At 46.4% G+C, this 16,578-nt stretch overlaps 1 protein-coding gene across 5 annotated transcripts in view; it reads left to right on the forward strand.

Moving 5' to 3' along the window:
- The window catches only part of UGGT1 (UDP-glucose glycoprotein glucosyltransferase 1), an 827,334-nt gene that overhangs the window by 163,026 nt on the left and 647,730 nt on the right, over nt 1–16,578 (forward strand). For all 5 annotated transcript variants that reach the window (XM_085634645.1, XM_085634646.1, XM_085634643.1 and 2 more), the window contains one exon: nt 16,170–16,261. In XM_085634645.1, the coding sequence (XP_085490771.1) occupies nt 16,170–16,261 (92 nt within the window). The remainder of the gene's footprint in view (nt 1–16,169; nt 16,262–16,578) is intronic.

Consider the following 16,578-nt stretch of genomic DNA (forward strand, 5'->3'; position numbering starts at 1 on the left):
AAGCAAGTAACAAGCAAGGACCGCGACTCCTGCACCCGCCGAGCCCCCCCCGGTGACTGTGACCAAGAATCCATCACCCAAGGACCCTCCTCGACGCTCCTGACGACACCTGCAGCCTCAGAACCAGGGACCTCTCCAACCGCGACCAGCAGAGGGTAAGATTTTCCAACGCGAAAAGACACCCCTGCACCTGGTGCACTGCGGGCCCCTGTGCCCTGCTCCTGGGTGCCTACCTAACCTACAGCTTCCCAACTTACCTCCCTAAGTGGTGGTCGCAGCTGAAGAATCTCCGTCCCTGAGCTTGCAGCCTTTGTTCAACTGGTAGCTTCTCCATTAAAATACATTGAGCGCACAACGGCTCAAAAGCACCCTGCACCCAGCCGCCCGAGTGCCCCTGGAAGTGCAACATCTATCCTATTCTACTTCCCCACTTGCCCTGTGTAAGTGACCAGGAGACCAGCTCCCATAGCCGCGTGGCATGCCTGCTAGCAGCCACCAACCAAAGGCCCCCTGCCCGCCATAGGCTAACATTGGACCTAACTCTCTCTGCACCCGGCTGCCCCTGTTCCGCTGAGGGTGTACCAACTGTACATACCTGACCCTGGGAGACCCCTGAGTCTATGCCCAGAACCTTAACTCTGCCAGTCGAGTACTTGCGTGAAAGCCGATAACCTACGTTCTCTCCATAGGGTAACATTGACTGGTTTCACTTGGAAATTCTTCTGTGTCGAGTTTTGAAACTTTAAAATATTCACTAAAATCAGCTGAACAACAAAAACTAAATTATTCACCTGTTATCAGGCGATATCCCAGTGCTGGATCTTGGTGCCCAGCACTGACCCTTAAAAGTAATTACAACTGTACTTACCGATAACTTGATTTTCCTCCATAGGATAAAATTGCCTGTTTTTTGCCAGAAAATCTTCTGTGTCGATTTTTGAAACATACAAATATTCCATGAAAATTGCCTGTGTAACAAAAACTATTTCTTTCAACTGTTTACAGGAAATGCACCAGGGTTGAATCCAGGATCCAACCCTCAGTAAGAAAATCATACGCAAAGTAATTGAAATTTCATTTACTTAAAAATCCCCATTGAGCTCAATGTTATAATTTTGTTTGAATTGTAACTGTAACTATTGCATTTCAACGTATATTGCTTATTGAAAGTATACAACTACAGCGTTTCATTCTGAGAAAGTATTTGGATACCTACTCGTGGTTCTGAAATAAAACTATATATTTTTATATACAAAACAATTGGCCTAGAGTTCAGTTCTTGAGTGTGTGAGACAATTTGCTGACTGTGTACAACAAATGCTTTACACTGACCTCTGATACGGCCTTACTGCTCGACCAAGCTACCACTTTAGAGAGTAAGGTTATATCTAACTTTAGCCTCTGCCAATCCTCTGGGGACTGTGGACTCTGTAAACCCTGTGCCTACTGAACCTTACTGTGGTGCAGTAAATACAGTGCCACTTTCGTAGACTGGGAGTTTGTCATTATAAACTCCACAGCATCATAATGGCTACACTGAAGACTTCTCAGCACATTAAACCCACACTGATGCCAGTGTGTGATTCAATGTAAAATGCACAACAGAGGGCATCTTGGTGATTCCCCCTGAAATTCGACCAACTCCTAGTGACCTAACTGAGTGGCTGCTTAGGCTGGCACCACCAGAAATGTTTCTGGACCCCTGGGTCGAGAGCTTGCTGCTCTCAGGGGTCTGAAACCATGCACATCCTGGGACGAGGTGCCAAGCCTCCTCCTCCACGATGGGCTGGGTTCACGAAGGAGAAGCTTCAAAGGCATGCCGACTTTGTGAGCCTCTCCAGACCATTTGTTGCTTTCAGCAACTGGTCCCCACCGGTTCTACCCCCCACTTTGGGCGGGAGAACCGGTGGGAAAAACAAGTGAGGAAAAGAGGTGTGCCCACCTCTGCCAACCCCACCCCTCAGGTGGGGGAGGCGAGGTATAGCACAACCGCGAGTCCCCGCCATCTTGAGGATGGGGGGGACTCAGCCAACTAGGGACAGGCTCCTGCCCCCCTCCCACTGGAGAGTGGCAGAATAGGGGGTGTAACCACCACAGGGAAGGGACCCGTTGGTCCCTGCCCTTTACCTACCTGTAACGCCCCTATATTTAGTATTTAGGGGCACCCTGAACCTTCCTTCCTCAGATCCAGCAACCACAAGAAAAAGAAGAGAAGAGTAAGGAGGAGAAGTCGTGCAGAGCTAACAAGAGGACGACGCCAACGGACTTGACCCCAGCCCTACAGGCCTGTCTCCCCTCAAACCTGCTCCTGCAAAACTCCGGCGTGTCCAGCGGACAGCAACCTCAAAAACCCCGGAGGACCTGCCTGCCCTCCCTTTCCAAGCTGTTTCTCCCGTGAACACCGGACGTGTTTGAACTGCAGCTTCTGGTGCCAGCCAGGAACTGCGAATCCCACACACTCTGCACCCGCCGAATCCGGCACAAGCTCGAGTGAATAAATACCACGAGGAGGTCCCCCGGCGAACCTGACCAGAGATCCGGCGACCCCTGACCTGCCTCAAGCCTCCTGACGACGCCTGCAGCCTCAATCCAGAGGACCCCCACCGCGACCAGAGCGGGTAAGAAAATCTGACCTCCCAAGGCACCCCTGCACCCGACGCCCCACGGCCTTGTGTGCCCAACCCAGCGGTTCCTAACCAACCATCAACATCCCAACTTACCCCTCGAAGTGGTGGTCACTCCTGGAAGATCCTCGTCCCCGTGCCTGCAGTGTTTCTTTGTCCTAGAGAATCTCCTTTGAAATCAACAGGGCACCCGACTTCAAAACATTTCCCTGCACCCGGCTGCCCTAGTGCCGCTGAGGGTGCTAACTTGGTCCCCAACTTGCCCTGAGCTTAACCCTAGGAGCTTTGCTCCCACAACCCTGTGGCCTGCTTGCCAGCAGCCACCAACCGGAGCCCCCCTATCCTCCATAGTATAACATTGGGCCTCAACACTCTGCAACCGGCCGTCCTAGTGCCACTGGGGGTGCAACAACAGTGCATCACTGACCCTGGGAAACCCCGGAGTCTAACCCCAGGACCCTAACTCCAAAGACAGATTACCTACCTGGAACCCGATAACTTATTTTTCCTCATAGAATAACATTGACACTTCTTTCTCCCAAAAAGCTTCTAAGTGTCGACCTTTTGAAAACTAAGAATATTCCTTAAAAATCACCCGATTAACCAAAACGCATTTTCTCAAGTGTTTTTAGGAGATGTCCCAGTGCTGAATTTAGGTATCCAGCACTGAGTAAGAAACGTATCGTTAAAGTAACTTACCTGCTAAGTGAATTTCCTCCCATAGGATAACATTGGTGATTCTATGTGAAAAAGTTTTTGTGTCAAGTTTTGAAATACAATAATATTCTTTAAAAATCGTACCTCTAACTAAAACGAATTTACTCAACTGTTTTCAGGAAATGTCCCAGTGCTGAATCTAGGATCCAGCCCTGTGTTAGCAAAAGTAATCTGAAAAGTAATTAATTGCATTTTTCTTAAAAAGCCCATTCATTCGAATGTACTATACCTGTTAAGTGTTGCTAACTGCTTACTTAAACTGTAACCAAAATCAGTACAAGTTATACTGAACTGTGTTCATGCAAGTAATTTACTACTGCAAAGTATTTATATGCTTACCTGTACCAGGCTTGCTTGGTTCTAGAATTAAAACAGTATTTTTTTTTTATACAAAAACAATTGGCCTAGAGTTCAGTTCTTGAGTGTGCGAATTCATTTGCTGACTGAGTGTGTACATCAAATGCTTAACACTGTCCTCTGATACTGCCTTACTGCTCGACCAAGCTACCACTTTAGAGAGTAAGGTTCTATCTAACTTTAACCTCTGGAGACCCTTGGACTCTATACACACTGTACCTCACTTTGGTGCAGTATATATAGAGCCAGTTTCGTACACTGAAGAAGTCCTTTTCCATGGCCAGTGAGTCCTACAAAAGATACCTGATGGGACACATGCACTTGTTTCTTCGGGTAAGGTGTCTTTCTGACTCCTGGGACTTCCACCTGGTCCTGGCCAACCTGATGCACAAGCATTTTGATTTAAGTGACTTATGCAGACATTGGTATTCAAGGCAACCTTTTTGGTGACCTTACTTTGGCCAGGCGCCTAAACCATCTCCAAGACCTTTGCAGATCTAAATCGTTCATGTCCTTCCATAACATGAGAGTATTACTCAGAAACCCCCTTCCTACATGTCCAAATTCTGTTGACATTCCCTCTCTCAAGGAGATTGTTCCTCTGACGTTTTTTACCATGTTTCCACATCTGCTGTCCTGAGGAGACACTGCAAAATTTGGATATCAAATTGTGCTTTTGTTAGGGCCTAACCACATCTATATTCAGCAGACCTTTAGGAGCAAAGATGCTGATGGAGTAACTGCTAACTCCATCATTGCCAGCTGGATCACATCCTGCATCATCCACTGCTGCACTTTGTGTGTAGCCCAATCTCAATCTGCTATCCAGGCACACTGAACCAGGGCTAAGGCAACATCTGTGGCCTCCCCCATGGGTGAACCTCTCTAATATATGTAGCACAGCGAAGTGGGCTACCACACAAGCATTCTGATATTACCAGGCTATCAATGCTTCTTCCTAGAGCAATTCAAAGATTGGCAGGAAGTCCTTGGTAACATGTTGGCCTAGGATTCCTTTGCAGCTTTTTTCTTATCTTTTCAGTTTTTTTTTTATTTTTATCTTTTCACTTTTTTTCTCAGGGTCTACCAGTGTTCGTCTTGAATTTGCTTCAAATGGACAAATTATAAAGGGGAATAAACAGTTCTCTTTAGCCAATACCACATTTCTAGTAATCCTCAACAATAGGCATTTAAGAATGTTTATTTGATGTCCGCTGGGGTTTTGCGATCTTTGGTGACATTCACTAGTTGGCCCCTTTATGATCTTGGTTAGTACAATTCTAGAGGGATGCTAGGTATGGTGGTATAGATATTTGCAAATATACTTCCCTGTCCCACACTTTCTTACTAAAAAGCATATTGCTATAATTCTGTGTTGGTGTCAGTGTGAGGGTATCTTGCCCCCTTTAGTTAGACATTTCCCCATCACAGCATTTGTTTGTGAGTTGCAAAGCTGTATAGGAGGTTTGGAACACTGTGTGCAGTGGGCCCAGCCCCCATTGTCTATATAACAGGTTGTCTCAGCTTGCTCTAGACAGATATTAGTCTGTGAAGTGTTTATCCCACGTAAATCGGCCAAGTCTGTCATGGTAACGTATGTTTACCCCTTTCAAACCCATTTGTAACATGTGGCAGCTCACCCCTAAACAACATATATTCTAAAATGTAAGTGGATCATTCATGTGCTATAAGGAGTATGATGCCCAGACCGGTCAACCAGAGTGTTCTGGGTAAAGAGCCCCACATCGCCTTTATCTACAGCAAAAGGTATCCACGAACAACAAGTCTTACTGTTTAATTTGTTACAACTCATAGTTGAGGCACTAGTAACAAAATTAGTTCTAATTGGTGCACACTTTCTGCTGTGTTTACAGACCCATGGTTAGAGAAAGGTAATGACAGACTAGATGAGTTTTCTTTTTAAACTAATAAATGTGAGAAAACTCTGGACAAAGAGAGGAGGGAATATTTAGAGTACATTGGGCACACTCCTTTGGTAAGTGTATTTGAGTAATCGAGTAGGGACCCCTGAGTACAACAAGAAGTTGGGACCCCCACCCTGGGCACCACTTGTCTCGTGCCAAATGATTTTTGGGGATGCCCTAGTAGATTTTTCTTGGCCCACAAGCTTTTGAGGTCTACCTCTGGGCTGTCCGAGTGGAGAATACAGACCAGTATTTCACTGAGCCACTTTGGCCTATAAGCTCTGATAGGTCATTGTGGAGAAGCAGCAGACCTGCCAGAGACTCATCTGACATTTGTATACAGGGCCCCCAACAGATTTTGAGAAATCCATTAAATTGCACATGGTTATTTATTCTATATGTGTAATACACTCTCCTAGTAAAAAGTTATGATTTCCAGTTTTTAGTGTTACCTTTCTTTTGTTTTTTAGGAATCACAAGGCTGATTTCACAAATTCTGGATATCTGTGAATATACGCTTCAGCGCTACAAACATTTGCCACAGAGATTATTTTTCCAGTGTTTATGTAGCACATTCACGAATAACATTTTAATTGTAGCAGGTCCTGAAAATGACAAAGCTGGAAAAACATTTGTATATTTGTGATTGCCAGTGGATGTATTTCCCACTACTTTCTCATGTCACTAGATAAACACTTTCTGGCAAATCTTTGTGGCACAGTGTGAGAAAGTGGCTCTGTATATACTGTTCCCAAATAGGTACAGGGTTTACAGAGTCCACAGTCCCCAGTGGTTTGGCAGAGGCTAAAGTTAGATATAACCTTACTCTCTAAAGTGGTAGCTTGGTCGAGCAGTAAGGCAGTATCAGAGGACAGTGTAAAGCATTTGTTGCACACACTCAGCCAGCAAATGGTCTCACACGCTCAATAACTGAGCTCTAGGCCAATGGTTTATATATATAAAATAAAGATATGCTTGTTTTATTTTAGAACCAACAATAGGCATTAAAATATACTTTCTCAGAATGAGATGCTTTATATAAATACTTTTGCAATATGCAATTGGCTTTTGTAGAAAGTTAGAAGTGGTTGCAATAAGCAACACAATTATAAACACAATGTATTGAGTTCAATGGAAGTTTCAAGTTATTTGCCACAGATTACTTTTAGGATTACTTTTGGAATTCCTGGACTGGATCCTAGATTCAGTCCTGGGTCAGAACTTGGAATCAAGTGATAAAAGTCGACTTAATTACTGTGGTTATTTTTAGACAATATTTTGCTATTTTAAAAGTTGACACTTAGAAAATATTTCATAGAAAACAGTCAATGATTCCCTATGGCAGAAAATTCAAGTTGCAGGTATAGTATGTTCTCGTTACTTTTGTAATCCAGTACTGTGTGCCTAGACTCAGTACTGGGACCTTTATCCTAAACAGGTAAGTAATTACTTTTTCAGATATACGATTTTTAAAGAATATTTAAAAATTCCAGAAATTGACACTTGGAAGAAATTTCACAGAAAAACAATCAATGATTTCCAATGGAAGAAAATTGGGTTACTGGTAAGTACAGTTGTAAGTATTTTTCAGAGTCCGTGCTGGGCACCAAAATCCAGCACTGGGAGCTCACCTAAGACCAGGTGAGTATTTTCGCTTTAGTTACTCGGCTGATTTTTGGTGAATATTTTAAGTTTTGAAAAGTCCACACTTAAAGGAAATTTCAGGAAAAGCCAGTCAATGTTACCCTATGGAGAAAATTGAGTTATCGGTTTAAAGGTAAGTACTCGACTGGCAGAGTTAAGGTTCTGGGCATAGACTCGGGGGTCTCCCAGGGTCAGGTAGGTACAGTTGGTTCACCCTCAGCGGCACAAGTGCGCCGGGTGCAGAGAGAGTTAGGCCCAATGTTATCCTAGGGGAGGTAGGGGGGCCTTGGTTGGTGGGTGCGGACTAGCAGGCCACGTGGCTGTGGGAGCTGGGCTCCTGGTCACTTACTCAGGGCAAGTGGGGAATTAGATAGGTGGAGAGGTTGCACTGCCAGGGCCACTCGGGCGGCTGGGTGCAGGGTGCTTTTGAGCCTTCGGGCGCTCAATTAATTTCAATGGGAAATCTTCGGTTTAGAAAAAGACTGCAAGCTCGGGGACGAAGACTCTTCAGGTGCCACCGCCACTTTGAGAGGTAAGTTGGGTAGTTGGAGGATAGGTAGGTACCCCGGGATTGGGCACAGGGGGCCGCGGGGCGTCGGGTGCAGGGAAATCTTATCCTCTGTTGATCGCGGTTGGGGGGGGCACCTGGTTCTGAGGCTGCAGGCTTCTTCAGGAGTGTCGAGGGAGGTCCTTGGGTGCCGGACTCGGGGTCACTTTGTTCAATCCGGCACAGGCCAGGCTTGGCGAGTGCAGAGTGTGCTGGGTTTGCGGTTCCGGGCTGCTGCCAGGGATTATAAGTAGATTTTGAGTAGAGCCTCTACTCGTGGGAGTCCCAGGGGGCTTAGAGTCAAAAGGTAGCCAGGTCCTCAGGGGTTTGTGAGGTTGCTGGCCACAAGAGATGCCGGGTTGGAGCAGGAGCAGGTTCGAGGGTCGACAGGCCGGTAGGGCTGGGACCAAAGCAGTTGGTGTCATCCTCTTCTTAGCAGCTGCAGGGCAGGTCTTCTTTCTTCTAGCTCTTCTTCGGATTTTGGAATCTGTAATCTGGGGAAGGAAGGTTCAGGGTGCCCCTAAATACTAGATTTAGGGGCGTTACAGGTAGGTGAAGGGCAGGGACCAATGGATCCCTGTCCGGGGGTGGGTACACCCCCCTATCCTGCCTTTCTCCTGTGGGAGGGGGGCAGTAGCCTAGTCCTGATTAGGCAGGGCTTCCCATCTTCAAGATGGCGAGAGCCTGGAGATGTGCTTCACCTCGCCTCCCCCACCTGAGGGGTGGGGTTGGCAGGCTGGCACATCCCCCTGTCCTTATTTGGGGTTTCCGGCCAAGCTTTCTGCCAGAGTGGGGGGTGGCAGTGGCCTGGGGAAGCTCACAGAGGCGGCATGCCTTAGAAGCTTCCTCCTACCCATCCTGGGGGAGGAGATTTAGCACCTCGCCCAGGATGTGCATTGTTGCAGACCCAGGAGAGCAGGGGCTCTCCTACCCAGGGGTCCAGCAACATGTCTGCTATGTGGCAGCCTCGGCAGCCTCAGAACAGACGTGGATTGTAGGTTAGGTTTCAGGGGGCATCTCTAAGATGCCCTCTGGGGTGCTTGGTACATTAAATCCCACACTGGCATCAGTGTGGGTTTAATGTGCTGAGAAGTTTGATACCAAACTTCAGTCTTCAGTGTTGCCATTATGGTGCTGTGGAGTTCGTGTTTGACGTGCTCTCAGTACCATGTACTCTTAAATGGCAGCACTGCACTTACAGTGCCCAGGAATGGACCTGGGTACTGTAGGGGCACAAGGCTCCTGCTCCTGTGCCCACACCATTGGCATAGGGCACCCAGCTAGAGGGGTGGCTGATGTATGCCATGGCAGTGTAGGTGGTGGGCATGGCACACAGGGATGTGTGCCATGGCGACTCTTTGTTTTGTCTTGTACCCAGACACTCAGCCTGCAAGGGCAGTGTGTGTGTGTGTGTGTGTGTGTGTAAGGGTACAGGGCCTCTAAGGGTGGCACAATGAGTGCTGCAGCCCTTAGAGGCCTTCCCTGGTCACAAGGCCCTGGGTACCTAGGGTACCATTTACCAGGGTCTGACATGTGGCCAGGGTTGGCCGATTTGGGTTTTGTGTTTTAGGGAAGGAACATAGGCCCTGGGCACCTGATTGGCAGGAGTCCAGGGCACACTCAGTCAAAGTACATTCAGCAATTCAGCAAAAAGTGGGGGCGTGCAATGCAAGAAAGATGGCACTTTCTCACACACAGAAATATATGTTGCAACCTTTAGTCATGTGCCACTACCGCCGGTCTCCTGCACCAATAGCTTAAATGCTGAAGAAAAGGGTCTTGGTATGATGGCGAGACCGTTATTAATTTTCATAATGTTGCATTATTGATCATTGACCTTGTTACTCTAACTTGTTCCACACAGACGCACAGCATGGGTACTTGTAATGTAATGATTGGGGCATATGTGGCTGTAGATACACTTGCTTAAGGTAATCCCGCCATCTAGTGTTGGGTTCTGGTGTGTGCAAGTTTTTTTTCTACGAAGAAAGACTTTCGAGTCACAAGGTGGTAATGGGCATAGTCTTCAGCTCCATTGTTTGATTATTTTCTTCCACCGTCAGGTTTGGACGTGCGCTAATCTGCTTCATCTCGACATCGCTATTTCCTAGTATTTAGACCTTACTATCCATATTATTTTCGCGGTTATTTCTAGATCCCCATCAGGCATTCGTCTAGGTCGTTGCCCTTCGGAGCAGTTCTCCATTTTTGACATATAATCCGCACCAAGTCCACATCTGGTGATGGAACGTACGCATTTCCATTTCTGCCCTTGCTTCCACACCAAGTTTCCACGCACCGACCTACATCAGGTGTGTAACTTATGCCTCTCTCCGGAACATCAGGAAGCTACTTACTAGGCCTGCAAGTGCTTTCGGTCCAAAAAGACGCTGCATAAATGACTAGCTCGACTGCTCGCGATGTCCTGCTGCAGCACCGAAGACGCACCAGACTTCTTCGGTTCCGAAGAATTCCAGCAAGAGGCTTTCGCCCAGGTGTCTACAGCAGATGAGGTGCCTGTTCGCATGAAGACATCCGAGATGCAGGACCTTCCACCAGACCAATCTGTGAGTACTTTGCCCCCTCCACCCAGACCACTTCATAAGTAAACTGTCCCAACTTCTAGTTCAGACCAACCAAAGTCTTCACACGGGCTACCACTGCCCTCTGGCTATGGTCGCCCCCAAACAGCTGCATTAGATACACCCAGCCCCGACTTGGCGCCGAAAGATCAGCAAAAGATTCATGCTTCCCAGCTTTCGTTGAACCTAGCCTCGGAGTCCAGAGCGTCTGCTTCGAAAGCGCCCTGTTCAGATCCAAGACCATCGGCATCGAAACCATCAGTATTGAAGCTCACGTCTGAGGCAAAATCCTACTCTTTCTACATACTCATCCTGATCCAAACCTGTGTGCCAGTGGTTGCAAGAAGAAATGTACTCAAGACAAAAATACCTGGTCATACACCCAGACACTGATCGTATTCTAGCTAGATCTCCTTCTACCGGAGCACAACTAGCCAAAAAGCAATTAACATTTGAAGATGCTTTGGCTATACCAGTCCCACCAAAGCAAAGGAAAAAGGTGGACAACGCTACAAGCCCACCACCCCTCAGCCCACCTCCACCCTCACACTCTCCACCTCCTTCAGAATCACAATATTCTCCAGTGTTTCATCCACTCTTTCGGGGGACACGGGGATGACTGAGACCAGTTCTCCATTCCACCCCATGATGAGCTGTGGGACACCTATGATACAGACCCACCTGCAGACACTGATCTGTACCCAGCCAAACCTTCCTCTCCAGACAATACTACCACCTATCACAACATTATAAGTAAGGCGGCCACTTATCACAAGGTTCAGCTCTACTCCGAACCACTGGAGGTTGAAACCCCTTCCTTTAGCCAACGCCTGGCACAATACCTGCTGATGCTCAAAGGCATGTTGCAACAAGAACCTGACATTTTCAAGGACCCGTACAAGGCCTGGGTCATCACATCAAGGGTCAATAAGAAATGCAAACCGTCTCCTAATGATCCTACATACATACCAGGCTAACCACCATCTGACTCTTTAGTAGGTGCCACACCAGGGATAAGGGCAAATTCAGAAACATTTGGTGAGGTTCCCCCACCAGACAAAGAAAGTAAGGTAGATTCTGTGGTTAAAAGGCTGGCTACCCAGTCTGCCAACCACTTGAGAATTGCCAACTCCTTTGGCCTCCTCTCCCACTATGACAGAGTCCACTGAGATGAGATAGAGGGGCTCTCTAACATCTCCCAGAGGAATACAAAAAAGCTGGCATATGAGAATGCCTTGGAGGGCAAACTAATTACAAATACGTCTATTCGTTGCACCCTTGATGCAGCTGACACCGCCCCTAGAGGCATTAACTCTAGCATTCTCCTTAGACAACATGCCTGGCTTAGAGTCTCAGATTTCTAACCTGAAGTGCAGCAAAGCATCCTTGCACTTCCTTTTGACGGGTAACACCTCTTTGGTCCTCCGGTAGATACTCTACTTGAGAAAATAAAAAAACACAATAAAATGGCGTAAGCTATGGGAGCATTGCAGAAACCGTCACAGTGCGGTTCCTTTCATCGCTCCCCATATCGTGGAGGAGCGAAACCCACCTCTACAGACACCTCCTCCACCTATCAGAGTTCCCAGCCATAAACCACCTCGCTTAGGGGATGCTACAAAGACTCCTACAGAGCATTTGTGGCTGCTTCGGGGTAGTAGTGGTGGAGCGAGGAGAGGGAGGTTAAAAAAAGAAAACCTCACTTGCTGGCCGGCCAGCGCTTCTATTCCATCCTCTTCTGTCAAACGGAAGCACACAGGCTTCCAGACGTCCCTAGCCAATCATGATGCTGCTGTCATCAGCATGACTGGAGCGTCGTGATTGGTCTGAGGTGGTCGAATAAAAGGGTTTCTTCCCAACTGTCAGAACATCACCTCCGATCAGTAGGTGTTGGATGTTATCCTGCATATTTATTGCCTGGAGCTCACTTCCACACCTCCAAACATTTCACCCTGCAAACACAAACTTTCACCACTACTTGTACAGTTGCCATAGAACCAGTACCATTCACCGGCATGGCATAGGAGTCTATTCACTCTACTTCCTTATGCTCAAAAAGGACGGGTCACTGAGACCAGTCTTGGATTTCAGACCACTAAACCAGTTCATTCTCTCTCAGAGCACTTTCATATAGTCACTCTTCAAGATGTCAATCTTGTTATTACAGCAAGGTAACTTCATGGCCGCACTTGGCCCTAAGGATGCCTACTTTCACATTCCTATTCATCCGGCACATCTGCAGTATCTCAGGTTTGTAATCAAAGGTCAGCATTTACAGTTCAAGGTGCTTCCCTTGGGGGTCACAACCGCCCCCAGAGTCTTCACCAAATGTCTCACAGTAGTAGCTGCTCACCTGCGCAGACAAAACTTACACGTCTTTCTAGGTCTAGATGACTGGCTCATCAAACGTGCGACTCATCAAAAGTACTTATAACACACACCATACCTGGGAGCCATCCTTGGCTCACAAAGAGGGATAGCTTGCCCCAGTGCTTCCTGGATGTAATCTTTCCAGGCACTCATTCCCCAGTTCCAGCCTCAACAGCAAGTAACAGTGAGAACAGTTGTGCATCTCCTAGGTACGATGAGTTCATTCATAGCCTTCGTACCTCATGCTAGACTAAACCTGCGTCTGGTGCAAGAGTGCTTATCGCACCATTGGTCTCAAGCAGAGAGTCAGTGGGGAGATCTAGTGTTGGTCGGCCATGAAGCTTACCACTCTCTGCAGTGGTGGAATACCAACAATCTCCTCAAAGGACTGCCTTTCCTAGACCCAGTCCTGCAGAGAACCATAACAACGGATGCCTCCCTCATGGGTTGGGGAAAGCATTCTCAGGATCCAACTGTCCAGGGACGTGGGACACAGACATCTCCTTATCATTCATTCAGAGCTTCAAGTTGTTCATCAAGCGCTTAAAGCCTTCCTTCCCCCCCCACCTGATTGGCAAGGTAGTCCTTATCAACACAGACATGACTGCCATGTATTATCTCCAAAAGCAGGGGAGCACCAGGTCCCCTCACCTTTCTTATCTAGCCCAAAACATTTAGAGGTTGGCCCTCCGGTACAACATTCACCTGTTAGCGAAGTACCTTCCGGGACTGGACAATGACTTTGAAGTTCTCCTCAGCACGAAACACTACCAAGTCATTGAGTGGAAACTCCACCCGCAAGTCCTCTACCCATATTCCCTACGGTGGGGCCAAGCAGACCTAGAACATTTCAACGCAGCAGAAAATGCCAAATGCCCAAACTTTGCCTCCAGGTTGCCACAAGTACAGTGCAGGAGAATGCACTACGGAGGAGTTGGTCCCGGATAGTTGCTTATTCTTTTCCACCTCTTCCACTGCTTCAGTCCGTTGTCCAAAAACTTTGGCAGCCATTTTTCAACCTCCTCCTGGTGGCTCCTACATGGGCACGGCAACCATGGTTCACCACTCTCCTAGAACTCCTCCACGTGGTACTTCCGGACAGGCAGGACCTTCTCACTCAGAGCCATGGAGAAATTAGACACCCAGAACACTCAACCCTGCAATCTGGCTCCTGTAGCCCTAGAGTTAGGCTGCCACAACCCTGTATTGACATTCTCAAAGACGCACACAGGCCTACCCTCGTGCCTGTTACGCTGCAAAATGGAAAAGATTTGTTCACTACTGTCATTCCAAACACGTTGATTCTTTAAGGGCCATGGTACAAGACATTGTCTTTTATTTATTTCATTTACACTCTTCTGATTTAGCTATTACATCTATAAGGCTACATTTAGCAGCATTTGCCGCATATCTACAAAACGGCACACTCCCCTGTTTAGGATTCCGGTCATCAAGGCCTTCCTTGAAGGTCTTAAGAGTAATTTCTCCTAGGGTACCATCAGCCCCCCACTTGGAATCTCAATATTGTATTAACCAGATTAATAGGCCTTCCATTCGAGCCCCTCCACTCCTGTCCCCTCCAGTTTTTATCCTGAAAAGTATCACTCCTAACTGCAATCACTTCACTCAGACGTGTCGGTGAGTCTCAGGCATTAACTTTAGAAGAGCCATTTTTCTAGGTGGATAGAGTGTAGACCTGCATACCAATCCTAAATTTCTACCAAAGGTGGTGTCTCAGTTCCACCTTAATCTATTGAGTTGCCAGTTTTTTCCCCCAACCTGATTCGGTTTCGGAAAGGACCCTACATAATGAAGATGTTAAATGAGCCCTTATGTATTACATCGACTGAACCAAAATATTTAGAAAGACACAACAACTCTTTGTTGCTTTTTCAAAGCAGTGCTAAATCGGGAATTGCTTGTTAGATTGTTAAATGTATACAAACATGCTAAGTTAAAGCAAAAAGAACTGTGCCTATCCCTCCCAGAGCTCATTCCACTCATTAAAAAAAAAAGGCGCATTAATGGCATTATTAGGCAATATACCTATAGGCAACTACACAGTCTACACTACATACATTTACAAAGCATTACTGTGTTCATGTGCTGGGCCATCAACAAGCCAATGTGGCCAAGTGGTTCTATAAACAATATTTCAAACAAATGTAACCCCCACAGATTAGCCACTGCTTCTGGAGGAGGACTTCTTTACAGTCAAAGCTAAGTCTGTGTATCTACACCCATACATGCCTCGAAGTGAAAATGTTACTTACCCAGTAAGCATCTGTTTGTGGCATGTAGTGCTGTAGATTCACATGCCCCCACCCTCCTCTCAGGACACCGGGGCTGGTTAAATATCTTGTATATTATCACAGCTTTTATAGCATGGACATCTTACTAAACTATACTCTGCTCCACAATCCATCCTTACCCGCCTTGCGGAAAAACAATCTAACAATGGAGACGATGACCATGCGCATTAACAGCAAAAGGAGGAGTCACCATACCTCGTGACTCAGACTTTTTTTGAAGAAGAACAACTTGTACACATCCAATCCCCACAATAGATTGCGGTATTATGCTGAGCATGCAGATCCACAGCACTACATGCCACAAACAGATGCTTACTGGGTAAGAGAGTTTACGTTGATACAGAGTGATTTTAATGCAAGCAAAAGGATGTGCCCAGTTCTTTGAATGTACCAGGTTGTCAGATGTAGTCTGAAGTAAAAAGGCTAACATCCATTTGCTGCAGTGCCATTAAAATGTGTCATGGGACTAGCCTGAAGTAGGCCTAGGTTTATAGTTTTAACAAAGTTAGCTGAATTGATGTTTTAAGCAACAAATCTTTACAGACTTTAACCTTCCTTCTGGGATCTGACTCTGGGGCTAAATAAAGTACTGTCGACTGTTACTAGTTTACCTAAGCTCGTTCATGGTATTGTTCAGTTTTTTATTGTGTTTCTGCTCCATTTTACTTTTTTTTTTTATCAGACCGATGATATTGATATGTTCTTTATGTATTGTAGATTTTGTCAAGACCTTTACTTAGTGAAAATCTAATTATGAGAACAGTTGATTGGTTCCTGGGTTTAGTTGTGTTCTTCAAACAGATGAGAGAGATTCTTGAAGTTAGTTCAATTCTTTCTACTCTCTGTCGTGGAGGGTTCCCTGAGATGCACCTGTCCCAGGGGACTCTGGGATGCAACCATTTAGTACCACTAAATGGTTGCTCCTGGGACGCAGCCATTTAGTATCACTTAGTGACAGGATGGATCATGCAAGAATACTAAACGGGAAAATGTTCATGTTAGGAGTTTTGATGTCATGCTGTAGAACAATTTGAGATGCTAATAGTGTGCTTTTAGAAGTTGTTTCACAATTTTCTTTTGCCTTCTCTCAGTTTTTTAAGGGTACATTGGGACTGCATCCTGGGGATTCTGCACTCTTTATAAACGGATTGCATGTTGACCTTGAATCACAGGATATCTTCAGGTAAGAACTCTGTCAAAGGTTTGCTTTAGGGTTACAGGTATGCTTTGACTCCATTCAATGTCTTTATTCGATTTATGTAAGAAATATTAATTAAACAATTAAATGTGGGCTTGGTCATGATGTCAGACGGCTAAGAGCGTTATCCTAGAGCTTAACAGAACTGTGCTTGGAATCCTAGAACATCAGTATGTAGAAACTGAGTCACCATACCACCTCAGTATCTTAGTCGGAGTCTGACTAGCTAAAGTGCCTCACATGCCCTGCTAACCTTACTAGAGAAAGAAGTGAATTGGCACCCCAGAATACAACACTCGACC

The sequence above is a fragment of the Triturus cristatus genome, chromosome 11 (assembly GCF_964204655.1).
Source record: "Triturus cristatus chromosome 11, aTriCri1.1, whole genome shotgun sequence".
NCBI classification, from domain to species: Eukaryota; Metazoa; Chordata; class Amphibia; order Caudata; family Salamandridae; genus Triturus; species Triturus cristatus.